Source organism: Somniosus microcephalus, chromosome 19, assembly GCF_052327205.1.
Source record: "Somniosus microcephalus isolate GS21.2 chromosome 19, FLI_Smic_1.0, whole genome shotgun sequence".
NCBI lineage: Eukaryota > Metazoa > Chordata > Chondrichthyes > Squaliformes > Somniosidae > Somniosus > Somniosus microcephalus.
In genome coordinates this window covers 57,301,489-57,319,559 of record NC_141005.1, presented here as the reverse complement: position 1 = coordinate 57,319,559, position 18,071 = coordinate 57,301,489, and the positions used below count along the sequence as shown (strand labels likewise).

The window sequence follows — 18,071 nt, the reverse complement described above, 5'->3', positions numbered from 1 at the left end:
AGCACTGGGTGGCTCGGACACTCGGCCAGATTGCTAAGGCCCGAGTGCCTTAAATGGGCGACAGGCTTAGTTTGGACACCTCTACATTATATCCAACTCTGGCCTCTTGTGCATCCCCGATTTCCTTTGCTCCACCATTGGCGGCCGAACCTTCAGCTGTCTAGGCCCTAAGTTGTGAAATTCCTTCCCTAAACCTCTCTGCCTCTCCCTCCTTCTTTAAGACACTCCTTAAATCTACCTCTTTTACCAAGCTTTTGGTCAACTGTCCTAATATCTCCACAGATGCTGCCTGACCTGCTGAGCGTTTCCAGCATGTTCTGTGTTTACTTCAGATTTCCAACATCAACAGTATTTTCCTTTTGTCCTGATATCTCCTTATGTGGCTCGGTGGCAATTTTTTGTCTGATTGTCAGTGAAGCGCCTTGGGACATTTTATTACATTAAAGGTGCTATATAAATGCAAGTTGTTGTTGTTTTAATGCAAACCTACAATGTGGCAGTGATTGATTGGTCCAGATGTTTTCGATGGCTGTTTTGTGAGACAGCCCAGATGTTCTGTGCTGGGAGACTCTTTTCAGACTTGGTGGTGTTCTGTAATCTGGCTCTTGGGCTTCACCTTGCATTTCTCCATTAAAAAATGTGACACTGCAGCCATCACACACTTGAGAGAAATGGCAACATGCCACAAGGATATGGTTCTAAGGCTGCCGGCAGCTCACCGTTACCTCGCCCAAGTGGTACCAGTAACTTGTGTAACAGGAATGGCCATTCTGTGCGGTCAAAAAAAAAACAACTCAGCATTTTCCCATCCCCTGAAATAAAATGGGCATTTTAATAGATGGGCAGAACGTCAAAATGAACAGTGGCATGATCCCCTCGTGTCTTTATCAATTTTAAAAAGTCGGGGGTGATTTTCTAAGGCATGTTGGATGCAAAACTACACATCTGCAGTTCCTCACACCCCATCTCCATCAATCACATTATTGTAACGACATGGCTGACGACTGTAGGGTACTAGAAAGTTTGGTGAAATAACATTGATGTAGTTTGCTGTCTGTGCTGCCCCCAGTGTTCCCTCTAAATTGTTCCGCGCGGCCTGTTTATTTCAGTGAGCGGTCCCTTTAAATTTCTGCACATGCCCGGTATTTCAAATGAAACGCTTGTGAGCGGCCTGCGTGGGACTTTGCAGATTACTGCACGCACGTGCACACGCGCAGCTTAGAGAGAACATTGGCTGCCCCCCAGTCCCCTGGCGGAGCTGCGGCGGTGTCACTACTGAGAGGGTTTTGTGTGTGTCGCTAAATAGCACTACTGCCACAGTAAGATTCAACTCAGAGTCTCGCTGATTCTAGACCTTGACTTTGGGTATGTCCTGTGCGCTGCTGGCTGAAGTGTCATAGCCTCTAACAGGGGCACGCTCTCTCAGTCAAAGTGCTCGCTGCAATATTACCACAGTACAAGAGTCAAGCCAGCACTCCGGTGCAGTGCTTAGGTGAAAAAGATGCCACTCTTTTCAGCGCACTGCTTATTTTAACCATTTATTTCAGCATGGACCCAGCATGAGTCCTGCTCTCTATAGGGGTCAGTCGCCAGCCATAAATTTTCTACAAATCACAGGAGGGGCGGGTTCAACAATTGTTTTACGTCTTTTTTCCCTCCCACCATGTGCCACTCAGGCTTGGAATCCTTCAAGCCAGCCAAAACCCCAAATACAGGAAACTTTTGATTTACCGGCACCTAAATAACCGGAAATCTCGGTTAACCGGCAAAATTCAGGAGTAGGTTCAGGTAACTTTTATTACTTGCATTCCTCCATCTGTTGCTGTGCAAGGGTGTGGCTGCAGCTGTTGCTAAGCAACAGAGACGCTTACAACTTGTGGCCAGTGTTCTGAACCTGTTGCTAGCAACAGGGTTTGTTGCTTTATACGGAGCTCTCAGCTCCGTATCTTTTACTATAGCTTTCGGTTATCCGGCACCACGTCGGTCCCGTCCGTGCCGGATAAACAAAAGTTTCCTGTAGTAAAATACTTGGCTAGTCAAATAGTTATGGTGAGATAGTCACTATTTAATGCTGGTGATAGGCACATACTGTTCACAATACACAAAGCGTAGCCTAACTGCTTCATTGTAGAAGGGTTCACACTGTAACTATATGCTAATGAAACGTGTGCACAGTCAGTCCTGTGTCGTTGGGTCACTGAGAGAATATGTAACCTTTCTTTAATTACAAACCGAGTTTGCAGTCGGTGTTCTGCCTGTGATGAACATTCAGTCAGATATGTTGTGGCATAATCTGCGTCACCTTGTGACATGCTCAAGGGTAATTCTGCTTTGGGGACTGTGCGATGATTTATTTATTTTTGAATCCTATCCTGCCCTCAATCACGTCACCTGCTTTAAAAACTCAAGCTAAGCATAAATTCAGCTGTGAGTTGCACTAATGTGACAGGTACCAAGACCTCAGGGAAATACTAACTGCATCACTGGAATATCCCATGATAAATCCCAAGTCTTTCCTGGTTGGGGATGGGGAGGGGAGAGTCAGTGCATGTGGGCACCTGTTAATCGCATTACTGTTCAAGAATGGAAAAAGTGCGACATTATTTTAAAATCAAAGTGGGTACATTTACTACAACAACAACAACTTGCATTCATATAGCGCCTTTAACTAGTAAAACGTCGCTGGTAAGGCCAGCATTTATTCCCCATCTCTAATTGCCTTTGAGAAGGTGGTGCTGAGCCGCATTCTTGAACCGCTGCAGTCCGTGTGGTGAAGGTACTCCCACAGTGCTGTTAGGTAGGGAGTTCCAGGATTTTGACCCAGCGACGATGAAGGAACGGCGATATACTTCTAAGTCAGGATGGTGTGTGACTTGGAGGGGGAATTTGGAGGTGGTGGTGTTCCCATGCACCTGCTGCCCTTGTCCTTCTAGGTGGAAGAGGTCATAGGTTTGGGAGGTGCTGCCGAAGAAGCCTTGGCGAGTTGCTGCAGTGCATCTTGTAGATGGTACACACTGCAGCCACGGTAGGCCGGTGGTGGAGGGAGCGAATGTTTAAGGTGGTGGATGGGGTGCCAATCAAACGGGCTGCTTTGTCCTGGATGGTGGCGAGCTTCTTGAGTGTTGTTGGAGCTGCACTCATCCAGGCAAGTGGAGAGTATTCCATCATATCCCTTACTTGTGCCTTGTAGATGGTGGAAAGGCTTTGGGGAGTCAGGAGGTGAGACATTCGCCACAGAATACCTAGCCTCTGACCTGCTCGTGTTGCCACAGTATTTATGTGGCTGGTCCAGTTAAGTTTCTGGTCAATGGTGACCCCCAGAATGTTGATGGTGGGGGATTTGGCGATGGTAATGCCGTTGAATGTCAAGGGGAGGTGGTTAGACTCTCGCTTGTTGGAGATAGTCATTGCTTGGCACTTCTGTGGCGCGAATGTTACCTGCCACTTATCAGCCCAAGCCTGAATGTCGTCCAGGTCTTCGTTATCTGAGGAGTTGTGAATGGCGCTGAACACTGTGCAGTCATCAGTGAACATCTCCAATTCTGACCTTTTGTTGAAGGGAAGGTCATTGATGAAGCAGCTGAAGATGGTTGGGCTGAGGACATTGCCCTGAGGAACTCCTGCAGAGATGTCCTAGGGCTGTGATGATTGACCTTCAACCATCACAACCATCTTCCTTTGTGCTAGGTATGACTCCAGCCAGTGGAGAGTTTTCTCCCCGATTCCCATTGACTTCAGTTTTACTAGGGCTCCTTGATGCCAGACTCGGTCAAATGCTGCCTTGATGTCAAGGGCAGTCACTCTCACCTCACCTCTGGAATTCAGTCCCTTTGTCCATGTTTGGACCAAGACTGTAATGAGGTCGGGAGCCGAGTGGTCCTGGCGAAACCCAAACTGGGCATCAGTGAGCAGGTTATTGGTGAGTAAGTGCTGCTTGATAGCACTGTTGATGACACCTTCCATCACTTTGCTGATGATTGAGAGTAGACTGATGGGGTGGTAATTGGCCGGGTTAGATTTGTCCTGCTTTTTGTGGACAGGACATACCTGGGCAGTTTTCCACATTGTCGGCTAGATGCCAGTGTTGTAGCTGTACTGGAACAGCTTGGCTAGGGGTGCGGCTAGTTAAGGAGCACAAGTCTTCAGCACGATAGCCGGGATGTTGTCGGGACCCATAGCCTTTGCTGTATCCAGTGCGCTCAGCCATTTCTTGATATCACATGGAGTGAATCGAATTGGCTGAAGACTGGCTTCTGTGATGGTCGGGACATCAGGAGTAAGGGTGAAATGTTTGTAAGTGTCTTTAGCCAAAAGTGTCAAGAGGATGACCCTACTCGGCCTCATCCTGATCATCACAGATGCCAAGTGTCCAGCAAATACGGTTCACTCCACGTCACATTAGGAAGCATCTGAGAAAACTGGAGCCAATGAAGGCTATGGGGGCGATTTTTTGACGCTTGGGTCGGGAAAGGTGGGAAAATTCGAATTACTGCGGTCAGGTCAGAAACCCGACTCCAACCCGCCTCCGTGAGATTTCGCCGATGCCGGTTTTGGCGATCGGGAAACGCTCCTGCCTCCAGCTGGCCATAGCATTAATTAACTACTGCAAATGCTTGTTAAGGGACTCTAATACTATTTTGAGAGGCCCTCTTGAATTTACCATCATTTCGGCGTGCTTCACGCAATTTCTGAACCACGCCAGGTAAACCTGGCGGGTTGACTCGTGGGTGGCCTCCTCACTGCTGCAGGTCTAACAAGACATTGTTCACTGTAGCAAGGCTTACTTGCAGGTGCCAGAACTTGGCTTTAAAAGGTCTCTGAGCACTTTTAGAAGGCCTTCCGAAGTCAGAGGTGCTACAGCTTGACTGCATCAACTGTGGGACCTCCTGGGAAGAACCTCGCCCTGCTTACAATGAGCGCTTCCCCAGAGGAGGCATCTGCAAGTAGAATGGGAAACATTCATTTCCTTTCACCTTGGACCTCAGATGAGGATGAGGAGGAGGAGGAGGATGAGGAGGAGGAGCAGCAGGAGGAGGACAGAGCGCCGGTGTTTCAACCAGTGGCAGTGGCAGCACGCGAGCACATGGCTGCCAGGGATTAACTTATCATGCCAGATTTGTATAGGTTGGCCAAGTTGGCACATGTCCTTGGCTCCATGCCAGGACTTCATTGACAATGGACATGACTCTCTGGCCTCCTTTCAGTCAGGCCACCAACCTGACAACGCAAGTGTGGCATTGCCCGCAATGTGAAGCTGCCTAAGGCTAAGTAACAGATGACATAACGCCAACATTTTGGCATCAAATCATGTTAATGCTTTCCAACAGGGATGGCATTTCATCAATACACAGAAACAGTATCCCAAGCTACACACAGATCTGGAGGTTATATCCCTTGCCAACTGCACCCACACAGCCTTGGTTTCTTTGGGAGGCCTCTTCCTCTGCGATGAGTGGAAGAGCACCTCCATGCAAGTTCTCACCCCCTCAAACAACATTTGCAGCGCCTCATCTGAGAGCCTCGGGTAGGCCCTTGCCTTGGGATTGGATATTCGTATCTCAAAAGATGTTGGAGGTGGGGCAGGAGAAGCAGAAATTCTGTGGAATGAGCCAAGGGAGCAAGAAGCCATAAAATCAGACTGGAAAAGTGCTGTCAACAGAGGTGAGTTCTAGTCCCAAAACACTAATTGAGCAAGGCATCCCACACCTCTGAAATCAAGTGGCCAATCATGGGAAAATCTCAATTTTTTGAAAACTATCAGTGGAGGCGAGTTTCTGACACACCCAAGCCGAAACCCGCCTCCGGTGAGAAAATCGCCCCCATGAGTCCTGACAACATCCCGCTGTAGCACTGAAGACGTGTGCACCAGAACTAGCCAATCCTCCAGCCAAGCTATTTCAGTGCAGCTATGACAGCCAACCAATAATGTGGAAAATTACCCAGGTATGTCCTATCCACAAAAAGGAGGACTAATCTAACCTAGCCAATTACCCCCCTATTAGCCTTCTCCCAATCAACAGCAAAGTGATGGAGGAAGTTGTCAATAGTGCCATCAAGTGACACCTGCTCACTTATACCGAACATCTGTTTGGGTTCCACTGAGCACATCACAGAATTGATCTAAACATAGACAGGAGAGCTGAATACTAGAGGAGAAGCAAGAGTGACTGCCCTTGACATCAGGATAAAATTCAACCAAGTATGGCACCAAGGAGCCTGAACAAGACTGAAGTCAAAAGGAAAGCCCCTCCAGTGGCTGGAGACATACTTGACACCCAAGATGGTTGTGGCTGTCAGAGATGTTCGTAGCCCCAGGACATCACTGTAGGAATTCCTCAAGACACCATCTTCAGCCAAACCATCTTCGGCTGCTTCATCAATGACTTTCCCTCTGTCATACAGTCTGGCGAGACGGTCACTGATAATGCTATAGTGTTCAGCTCCATTCACAACTCCTCCAATAATGAAGCAGCCCATACCAATCTACAGCAGGACCTGGACAACATGTAGGCTTGGGCTGAAAAGTAGCAGGTAACATTTGTGCCATGTAAGTGCCAGGTAATGACCATCTCCAAGAGAAGGCCCAACCACTTCTCCCTAACCTTTAATGGCATCACCATTAACGAGTCGCCAACCATCAACATCCTGGCGGTCACTTAACTAGACCAGGCATATCAACACTGTTGCTACAAGAGCAGGTAAGAGCCTCTGTAGTAAGTGGCTTATCTCCTGATCAACATTCCCACTAAGCTACACGGCCGCGCAGTTCTCAGCCGGTCCCGCGCAGCCTGGGACTGGCTTTTTCTAACGTTCAATTTCACGCATGCACGAAACTCTGAATGGGCCGTGCAGCCCCTTAAAGGGGCCGTGCACCTAAAAAGAATTAGGGGGAACATTGCTTTTGACCCCGCAATGCCTTGTCACCATCTACAAGGCTCAAGTCCAGTGTGTGAGAAAATGCTCAACACTTACCTGGATGGGTGTAGTTGCAACAACACTCAAGGAGTTTGACACTATCGAGGACAAAGCAGTTTGCTTGATCAACGCCCCCAGCACAGTGGCTGTAGTATGCACAATCTTCAGGATCCACTACAGAAACTCAAAGACTGGACAGTTGAAGGAGATGGTCCATCACCTTTTCAGGGCAACTAGGGATGGGCAATAAATGGGGCCTTGCCAGCTCAGCACGGATTAGGGTTTGAATCTGGTCTGTATGGCTCAGCTACTTATTGGATGAATTTGTGGAGCCAGCGGGGGAAATTCCACACACAAAGTTAAGTGCACTGTGTTAGGCCACTTCGAGACATTTACTCTGGCTAGACTCCAGCAGTTAGTGAATAACGAGGAATTAAGCTGACCCACTTAGAGAAAATGAGCGGTTCATATTTACAATGTATGAACCTTACAATTACATGCTCAATTGAACAAGGGCTTCTGTAGCAATACAATGGGCTTGGGGGCTTTTTAAATAAAAACTGCGGCTCTCCATGGGATCAGTATATCTCTAACAGGTTTACAATTAAACAGTTTCAAATCGCTAATTTTCACTCTACCTGAATATCTGTTATTTTGCTATTTACTTACAGAATTTTGTTTCACAAACTCGACTTTATTGAACTCGCCTCACTCTAAGATTGACAGGCCCTCTATCTTAGGATCTGGGATTCCCAGGGGTTTCATTTCCTCTGGTGAGACACTGGTTAAAGTATCTGTGCAAAACTCCTTTGTGTACTATTTTAGCAGTCTTTAACCTGTTTAAGATAAACGGTTTAATGGATTTGCACACAAAGTAGTTTTACACAAAAGCATTAACTAATGTGTGATCAGATTGAGTCGCCAACTCTGGTTGGATGTATTCCTGGAGGTTCCATCAAATGATCTCCTGCCTTCAACTGCCCCGCCCCCACACTCCCGCCATTGGTCACGCACCACCTTCCAACGCCAATTTTGACGCAGACTCTTTGGGAGAAATTTTAACCCCAATACACGGGTGGTCGGGTGGGAGGTTAAAGTGTTAAAAAGCTGAATCTCGACCCCAACCTGCCCACTTTCGGTTTTCACGGAGACGGGACGCGCCCTTGAGACGGGTCTCCCATTTAAATATTATAATGAGGCTGCGTGCCTCAGATTTAACCAGCATTTCAAATTTAACTCTGACTGCTTCAGTTTCTCAGGCCTCGGAGAACCTGGCAGCTAATGTAAGGCGAAGACTGCTGGATCCAGGAGGTAAGTGCCTTTACACTTACCTGCTGGATCCAGCGGCCCGGCCTCATCCACCCACCACGATCGGACATCCCCCGAGGCTTCCAATCCCCCCCACGAGCCCTCCGATCCCCCCACGCGGCCTCCGATCCCCCCACGCGGCCTCCGATCCCCCCACGCGGCCTCCGATCCCCCCCACGCGGCCTCCGATCCCCCCCCACGCGGCCTCCGATCCCCCCCCACGCGGCCTCCGATCCCCCCCACGCGGCCTCCGATCCCCCCCACGCGGCCTCCGATCCCCCCCACGCGGCCTCCGATCCCCCCCACGCGGCCTCCGATCACCTTCTCGGACTCCCCCTCCAGCCCCAATGCACCTCCGGCACCCGAGTCCCGACCACCCCCACCACCAATGCTCCACCGGCCAGCTCCAATCCTTCCTCCACCCCCCCAGCCCCCTCTCGATGCTCCTCCTCCCCGATCCTCCGCCCCCGATCCTCTCCCCCCCCATATCCTCCGCCCCCGATCCTCCCCCCCATATCCTTCACACCCGATGCTCTCCTCCTCCCCAATCCTCCGCCCCCGATCCTCCACACCCGATGCTCTCCTCCGCCCCAGATCCTCCACATCCGATGCTCTCCTCCCCCCCAATCCTCCGCCCCAGATCCTCCACACCCAATGCTCTCCTCCCCCCCGATCCTCTCCCTCCGATCCTCCACACCCGATGCTCTCCTCCCTCCCCGATCCTCCGCCCCCGATCCTCCGCCCCCGATCCACCACACCTGATCCTCTCCTCCCCCCGATCCTCCGCCCCGATGCTCTCCTTCCCCCCCAATCCTCCGCCCCCGATCCTCCACACCCGATCCTCCACACCCGATGCTCTCCTCCGCCCCCGATCCTCCACACCCGATGCTCTCCTCCGCCCCCGATCCTCCACACCCAATGCTCTCCTCCGCCCTCGATCCTCCACACCCGATGCTCTCCTCCCCCCTCAATCCTCCGCCCCAGATCCTCCACACCCGATCCTTTCCTCCACCGACCGATGCTCCTCCAGCCAGCCCTGATGCTTCCCCCCCCCCCCCCCAGCTCCCGATGCTCCTCTGGCCCCGATCCTCTCCCCCCCCCAACCACTCCCCACCCGATCCTTCCCTCCCTCCTCTGCCGCAGGCCTACCATCCCGCATCAGCTACCCCTCCATCTGACTGACTGCGGATGGGAAACAGAGCTTTGAAATGTTAATCAGGCCCTGCTGTTAAATTAGGTAGGGCCTGTGGGAAACCCGTTCTTCCGACCGCTTTTTAGACCCTACCACTCCCAACCCACCTCCAGATTAAAATTCCGGCCTTTGTTACCCAATTGGATGATTCTCGACTGTCAGTCAAACTGCCTTTTTGCCCCAGCTCCAATATTTTTAAACCTAATCAACAAAAGTATGAGAAGACAGCCATACACACCAGGAAGGTCCCAGGGTTCAGACCCTGGTCTGTGTTGAGTCAGCTGATTTCAGTTACAGTACTGGTGGATGCAGGTCTGTCACTGTATAACACTGGGGTACAGTACTGGTGGGTACAGGTCTGTCACTGTATAACACTGGGGTACAGTACTGGTGGGCACAGGTTTGTCACTATATAACACTGGGGTACAGTACTGGTGGGTACAGGACTGTCACTGTATAACACTGGGGTATAGTACTGGTGGATGCAGGTCTGTCACTGTATAACACTGGGGTACAGTACTGGTGGGCACAGGTTTGTCACTATATAACACTGGGGTACAGTACTGGTGGGCACAGGTTTGTCACTATATAACACTGGGGTACAGTACTGGTGGGTACAGGCCTGTCACTGTATAACACTGGGGTACAGTACTGGTGGGTACAGGTCTGTCACTGTGTAACACTGGGGTACAGTACTGGTGGGTACAGGTCTGTCACTGTATAACACTGGGGTACAGCACTGGTGGGTACAGGTCTGTCACTGTGTAACACTGGGGTACAGTACTGGTGGGTACAGGTCTGTCACTGTATAACACTGGGGCTCAGTACTGGTGGGTACAGGTCTGTCACTGTGTAACACTGGGGTACAGTACTGGTGGGTACAGGTCTGTCACTGTATAACACTGGGGTACTGTACTGGTGGGTACAGGACTGTCACTGTATAACACTGGGGTACAGTACTGGTGGGTACAGGTCTGTCACTGTATAACACTGGGGCTCAGTACTGGTGGGTACAGGTCTGTCACTGTAACACTGGGGTACAGTACTGGTGGGTACAGGTCTGTCACTGTATAACACTGGGGTACAGTACTGGCGGGTACAGGTCTGTCACTGTATAATACTGGGGTACAGTACTGGTGGGTACAGGTCTGTCACTGTATAACACGGGTACAGTACTGGTGGGTACAGGTCTGTCACTGTATAACACTGGGGTACAGTACTGGTGGGTACAGGTCTGTCACTGTATAACACTGGGGTACAGTACTGGTGGGTACAGGTCTGTCACTGTATAACACTGGGGTACAGTACTGGCGGGTACAGGTCTGTCACTGTATAATACTGGGGTACAGTACTGGTGGGTACAGGTCTGTCACTGTATAACACGGGTACAGTACTGGTGGGTACAGGTCTGTCACTGTATAACACTGGGGTACAGTACTGGTGGGTACAGGTCTGTCACTGTATAACACTGGGGTACAGTACTGGTGGGTACAGATGAAAATTGGGCCCTTTCTATGATGGACTGCCGATCGATAATGCCAGTTTTACACCAGGGCGGCAAGTTGAAAATCTACCCCGTTGTAAATATATTTGCGAACATCTTGGTATTTTGAGTGAAATTATTAACGTGCCGTAAAAGAACACCTTTACAATTTTGCTAGAATTAGTGAGGAGGCAAAATCTTTTGCAAACCCATTAGCAAAATTCTTAAACATGGAAGAGAAGATTTCTTCTGTGTGCTGTATGTAAACCTAAGCAAATCTACCCTCTTACTAACCACAGGAACTGAAGGATGAACGTATAGTATTGACTTACAATATATACCAGAATTAGTATAATCAAGGGTCCCTAAATCATGAATTATGTAATCTGCCAATAATTCTCTATTTTTCAAGTCAAGCATCTTCACGCGCTGAATGCAAAGTGTAATGCTGCTCCCTCCTGGTACAAGGCTGTCATCCCCGTCGATAACCCAGGCTGTTAACGTACAGGCGATGGTATTTATTCTCTAGTAACATATAGTGAACTTCAGTTCAAATCAGAAGATTTAATCTTGGGATCCTGTTGTCTGATGTGATGCACTAGCTGTAATAACTGTCCTGAATGAAATCAGAATAAAAATATCGCCACTAACTCTACTTGTATTAATTAGGGCAAATTTTCTGATTGCACCAAATTTCCTGATGGTCATAAAATGGACGGAAAATCACGTGCTGCGTGTAACTTTCCGATATGCGCTCCCAGTGGGCGGTGCTCTGGGGCAGGAACGTGTGACTGGAAAATTTACTGTGTCAAATTAGACAGGCTGGAATCTGTTTTAAGGGCTGGGTTCAGACACAAACAAACCCTTGGGCTCCACTCCTGTAATTTATCAGGATAATTCATCCTCTTGATATACTGTCTTGCCACAGAATGGAAGGCTTACACATGAGTTTGCGCTGGTGATCTCACACCTTGGCAAGTTCTTGACTGCAGCTGTGTTGCTGCATGGAAATGCCGAGTGTAAAACCCGTGCACTTCCTCACAGGGAGCGAGAGGAAATCGCAGAGAGTCATCCCTGGGCAGCTCCCCCCCTCCCCCACCCCCCCAATCCCACTATTTCAGAACAATACTGGCAAAATCCTGCCAACAGGTCAGCCAGATGTAGCACAGGCAGACCAGGAGAGGGAAGAGAAATAAATGGAAAAAGAGCCTATATTTTAATATTAAGCGTCTGGCTGTGGATTATATCTTCTATATTCTCTGTAACCTAGAAATGACTGATGTGATATTAGCGGACGAATGTTTAATGTGTACACATGATGTTCCTCCCTTAGCTATGTTAAAGTAGGCGTGTTTTGTTAAACTCAATTCTCAATTTAACAGTGCAGCTGCTGAATGCTATATGATTGAACGATCTTAACCAGGTCTTATTTCTTCTCCCAGCTCCTGCTCAGTGTTCATTATAACCACAAATTGTTGTTGCTAAAATTAGCAACTAAATGTAAACTTTAGCCCAAAGAGTAAAAGCTTTGGTTGGGCCTCATGTCACAGATTCTTACATACTTTTCCCTCTTCCTTTTTAAAAAAAAAAGTCAGTAAAATGTTCTTTCTTCATACCCTGAAGTTCTGACTCATCCTAAAGTAGGCTTCCACAGGCACCAGGTGCCCTTTACCCACTTGCCCATTTTTCAAAGTCTGAGCCGAGATGTTGGGTGTCAGCAGGTTAATTGATCTTGGAGAGTATCCAGGCCAAGCCACATCCTGTCCCCATCCACACGCAGACACACTTTCCAATCCAGGTCACCGGACAGTGGGAAGCAGCAGGAACGCTGGATGATTATTTGTTAGCTGTGGCTCAGTTGGTAGCACTCTCACCTCTGAGTCAAAAGGTTGTGGGTTCAAGTCCCGCTCCAGGAACTTGAACACATAAATCTATAGGCTGACACTCCAGTGCATTACTGAGGGAATGCTGCACTGTTGGAGATGCCATCTTTCGGATGAGATGTTAAACTGAGGCCCTGTCTGCTCTCTCAGGTGGATGTAAAAGATCCCATGGCATTATTTCAAAGAAGAGCAGGGGACTTTTCCCCGGTGTCCTGAACAATATTTATCCCTCAATCAACATCACAAAAAAAAATTATCTGATCATTATCACATTGCTGTTTGTGGGAGCTTGATGTGCGCAAATTGGCTGCCGTGTCTCCTGCATTACAATCAGTGACTACACTTCAAAAGTACTTCATTGGCTGTAAAGTGCATTGGCTGTAAAGTGCTTTGGGACGTCCTGAAGTCGTGAAAGGAGCTATATAAATGCAAATCTTTTTTTAAATTTCCCTCCCTGGTCCATGCAATTGCCCCAGCTGAGACCAGCTAGCTCAAATCAAACTGGAAATCAAATCTGCAACCTTCTAGCCATATAGCTTAGCCTTCCAATGAGTGGTGCCCTTACCCTCTAGGCTTTTGGGAAATTCTCTTTTTTTTGTTAACGGTGTTAGTTAACCGCTGTGCCTAATAGAGAATGTGTATATTAATTTTAAGAGTTAATGAACATTACAACTCCTGACACTTTTGACATTTTGACTTATAGTTTATCTCCCTACTTTATAGTTTATTCGATTTTTTTCCACTCAACCTTTATTGCACCTGTTGTGCATTCGCAAACAATAATTACAACTCCTGCTGTAATGTTCAGCCTATTCAGTGGTTTAACAATATTATGCCAACCATAGGGCAAGACTGGCCAGATGAAAAAGAATTACATTTTAATTTACAGGTTCATAATGGAAGCTTTAGACTTTACTAAATTAAATATATTTCAGAGGGCGATACCATAATGAATTGCAATTCATGCCATCATTAGCACCACATGACTTACACTTGCAAAATCCTGCCAAGTGCTAATTGAACTAGAAAACAAAATATACAAAAAAGCTTTCTTTTCTCCGATATTCATCCGTCCCCATCTCCCCTGAAGCTGTTAATTCCCTTGATGGGTTTGATGGACACCAGTCCCGCTCCACTACCTCAGCAGCGTGGCCTTATTCGTGCATGAGGGTAGATGGTATTGGCAGGCTATACTGTTGTAGAAGACATGTCAGCCAAACCCAATCCTATGATGACCCTAGGTTCACACATGGACACTTCCAGCTGGGGCGGGGGTGTGGGGTGCTGCTGGAAAGTGTTCAGGAGTAGAAACCCTACTGTTCCGACTGACATCAAACAACTCGGCACAGGTCAGGAATCCAAGACATTCCTTGTCTATATGGGTTAGAAATGGTGGTGCTAGATTGTTGTCTTCACTGCCTGGGCAGTAATCTGGCGGGGGTTGCTCGCCCTTTATAGAACCCGCCTGCTATTGTTTCCACTGATTAATGGATTGTGTATCAGGCGTGTTTTATAAAAAGCCGGGTATCCCCTTCAGCAGGTCACCACCCAGGCAGTGAAGACAAAAGTCTTGCCCGGTGTCTTTACCTTGAAGCCACTGAAGAGGTGGTTATAAAGTGTTTTTCAAATCAATGTCAGTGTTGTAACAATTCCCTTTCACGTCTTCATTTGCAGTCTCTTCAGGCAGTCTGGTCATGTATCAAAACACACAGTCGGCAGACAGTCACAGCCACCTGCTGTCGCCCAGTCACAGCAGCATCGAGACCTTCATCCCACATCAGATGGCCTCTACTGCACCGTAACCATGCCAACCAAAGCAGACTGTCTTGTAACATACTTTAGGCCTGGATCAAGCCACTAGGAAAAAAAAGACGAGAGCAGTTAAATATTTTTCCAACGCACTCAATTATACTTGGGACAGATAGTCTTCTACAAAACCCATGAACATTCTGTGAAGATGGTAATTATTTGCATATTTTTAACTCAAGAATTACTTTATTATAGAGGGCTGTTTTGAGAGATGTTGATGTGCAATAAATAGGTTTAATGAAAATCCTCAAATTATATGTCTAATTCAAGAGCTACATAAGGTGGAAGTGGTTGGGAGGTGGGGGTGGGGGGGGTGCAGAATTACAGGCCAAGCACTGATAATTTTGCAGACCCCTGCCCCAGATATTCCCAGTAATGGGGTGATACTCTAGAGATATTTAGCAGTGTCAAACCTGCATTTTGTGCTGTCATTTTGTCCACATGAATTAAATTCACATTATAAAATTTAAGCTCTGATTTTGAAGTACTTTGTCCTCACTCTAAATATGTATTTACTTTTTTCCCCCCATTGGCCTGTTGATTGTAAAAATTGGACGAAAGTATTTAACTAACCAAATTGTTAAATGTCATTGCAGCTCACTTTGTAAACTCTGTAGGTTCACTTAAAATTTACGACACATACAGTATTAAAGTACATTCAGTTTGTATTGTTGCCGAAGGCTGTGAATTTCTTTTTCTTTGATTGTACCCCCTGTTGTAAAATGTTGGTATTTTTCTTGCCTTACTGAAGCCCGAGTATCTCGGTCCTGATTGGCCCAAGTATCTCGGTCCTGATTGGCCCGAGTATCTCGGTTCTGATTATCTCTGGCCCGATTATCATTGGCCCGAGTATCTCGGTCCTGATTGGCCTGAGTATCTCGGTCCTGATTGGCCCGATTATCTCTGGCCCGATTATCTCTGACCTGATTATCTCTGACCTGATTGGTCTGAGTACCCTTGGGCCAGAGGTTAAAAAAAGAACAGACTTGATTCCTGCTGCTTGTGGAATGTAACCTTTGACCTCTCTGGACGACCACTTCTATTGAGGCTTATTAGTGGAACACGTCTCCCAGTGAGGGCAAAGGGTAAATGAAAGGTCAATGGACACATACCCAGCAACACTGCAAGACTCTACGTTTTTGCTCCTCCAATTTCTCCACAGGTGGTGGCAACCCTCCAGCACCTGAGCCAAGTGCCATTGCCAGTCAATTTGACAGTGGAGGACACTACAGCCCAGCTATATACTGCTCTCTCAGACCAACATCCACACGTGCACATACACCAAGGAGATTCACTGCAGAGCGATCAGAGTGGGAATCCTGGTTGTGCTTTTCTTTACCTTCACAACCCACAGGCCACTTTGAGAGTTTCCAGTTTCCTGGCCCCAAATGTCTCCTTTTCACTATGGCTGTCCAGTCCTGTCCCTCTACACCTCCATCCCCCAGCAGGACGGCCTGTGGGCCCTCTGCTTCTTCCTTGAAAGGAGGCCCAACCAGTCCCCATCCACCACCACCCTCCTCTGCCTGGCTGAACTTGTTCTCACATTGAACAACTTCTCCATTGACTCCTCTCACCTCTCACTTCCTCCAAATAAAAGATGTTGCTATGGGAACTGCATGGGTCCTAGCTATGCCTGCCTTTTTGTGGGCTATGTGGAACATTCTTTGTTCCAGTCCTACTCAGGTCATCTCCCTCACCTCTTTTTCCGGTACATTGATAACTGTATCGGTGCCGCTTCCTGCTCTCGCCCCAAACTGGAAAATTTCATTCACTTTGCTTCCAGTTTCCACCCCTCCCTCGCCTTTACATGGTCCATCTCCGACTCTCCCCTTCCCTTACTCGACTTCTCCATCTCCATTTCTGGGGATAGGTTGTCAAAACCAATATATACTATAAGCCCACTGACTCCCACAGCTACCTTGATTACACTTCTTCCCACACTGCTTCATGTAAGGACTCTATTCCATTCTCCCAGTTTCTCCGTCTCATATTTTCCGACGATGCCACCTTCCATACTAGTGCTCCCAATATGTCTTCCTTTTTCCTCAACCAAGGATTCCCCTCGACCGTGGTTGACAGGGTCCTCGACCGTGTCCGTTCCATTTCTCGCACCTCTGCTCTCACCCCTTCCTCCCAAAACCATGATAGGGTTTCCCTTGTTATCACCTTCTACCCCACCAGCCTCCATATTCAATGGATCATCCTCCGCCATTACCCCCACCTCCAGCGTGATTCCACCACCAAACACATCTTCCCCTCCCCTCCCCTTTCAGCATTCTGAAGAGACTGTTCCCTTCACAACATCCTGGTCCACTCTCCCATCACCTGCTCCCCATCCCATGGTACCTCCCCATGCAAGCGCAGGAGATGCAACACCTACCCTTTCACCTCCTCCCTTCCCACCATCCAGGGCCCCAAACACTTGTTCCAGATGAAACAGCAATTTACTTGTACTTCTTTCAATTTAGTATACTGTATCCGCTGCTCACAATGAGGTCTCCTCTACATTGGCGAGACCAAATGCAGATTGGGTGACCGCTTTGCTGAACACCTCCTTTCAGTCCACAGTGTGACCCTGAGCTTCCGGTTGCTTGCCATTTTAATTCTCCGCCCCACTCCCACTCTGACCTCTCTGTCCTCGGCCTTCTAGACTGTTCCAATGAAGCTCAATGGAAGTTTGAGGAACAGCACCTCATCTTTCGATTAGGCACTTTACAACCTTCCGAACTCAACATAGTTCAACAATTTCAGATCAGTACCTCTGCTCCCACTTTTTCAGAGTAATGATTCTGCGGTTGTCATTTACACCTGCTCTAGACCCATCTTTTGTTTCTTTACTTGTCCCATTATGACTCCCTTTTGCCTTGCACCATCATCCCTTTTGTCATTTAATCTCTCCTGCCTTCCACCCTATCACAGATCTTCCCTTTTGTTCTTTCCTCCCCTTCCCCCCTTTCCCTGCCTCTGCACTTGCTTAAAATCTGTTACATCTCTAACTTTTTCCAGTTCTGAGGAAAGGTCAATGACCTGAAACGTTAACTCTGTTTCTCTCTACACAGATGCTGCCTGACCCACTGAGTATTTTCAGCATTTTCTGTTTATATTTCAGATTTTCAGCATCTGCAGTATTTTGTCTATGTGAGATGAATTTGGCCAGTCTAAATCCAGTTCCTTATAAGCCACAGCACAAATTTTTACCAAATGGGAAATCTCAGTCAGAAGTGTCTCAAGAAGGCCAGCGCAGTAAGGGATGCTCTTCCGAGGTTGAGGTGAAGGTACATTGTTGGGGTAAAGCAGGGGGAGTTTGATTCTTCACCTAATCCATACTCTCACCTGGGAGTGCTTGGTACAAGCACTGAGCGCCCGAAAAAGGCAGGTTTTCCATTTCCAATTGCTAACATCACTTGCTTTGAAGAGCATAAAAATGTACTAAATAAAACCCTACAGTTTATAGTGAGGCCGAAGATGATGATGTCAAAAG

General features: G+C 47.9%; 1 protein-coding gene across 2 annotated transcripts in view; it reads left to right on the top strand.

Annotated features, from left to right (window-relative positions):
- The window catches only part of hnf1a (HNF1 homeobox a), a 268,622-nt gene extending 253,359 nt beyond the window's left edge, over positions 1 to 15,263 (top strand). Inside the window, exons 10-11 of one of the 2 annotated variants that reach the window (XM_085961827.1) lie at positions 11,311 to 11,412; positions 14,456 to 14,569. In XM_085961827.1, coding sequence (XP_085817953.1) covers positions 11,311 to 11,399 — 89 coding nt within the window. In that variant the 3' untranslated portion in view covers positions 11,400 to 11,412; positions 14,456 to 14,569. Of the gene's footprint in view, positions 1 to 11,310; positions 11,413 to 14,455 lie in introns of both variants that reach the window. The other variant, XM_085961826.1, reaches the window with a different exon arrangement.
- Positions 15,264 to 18,071: the final 2,808 nt, after the last annotated feature.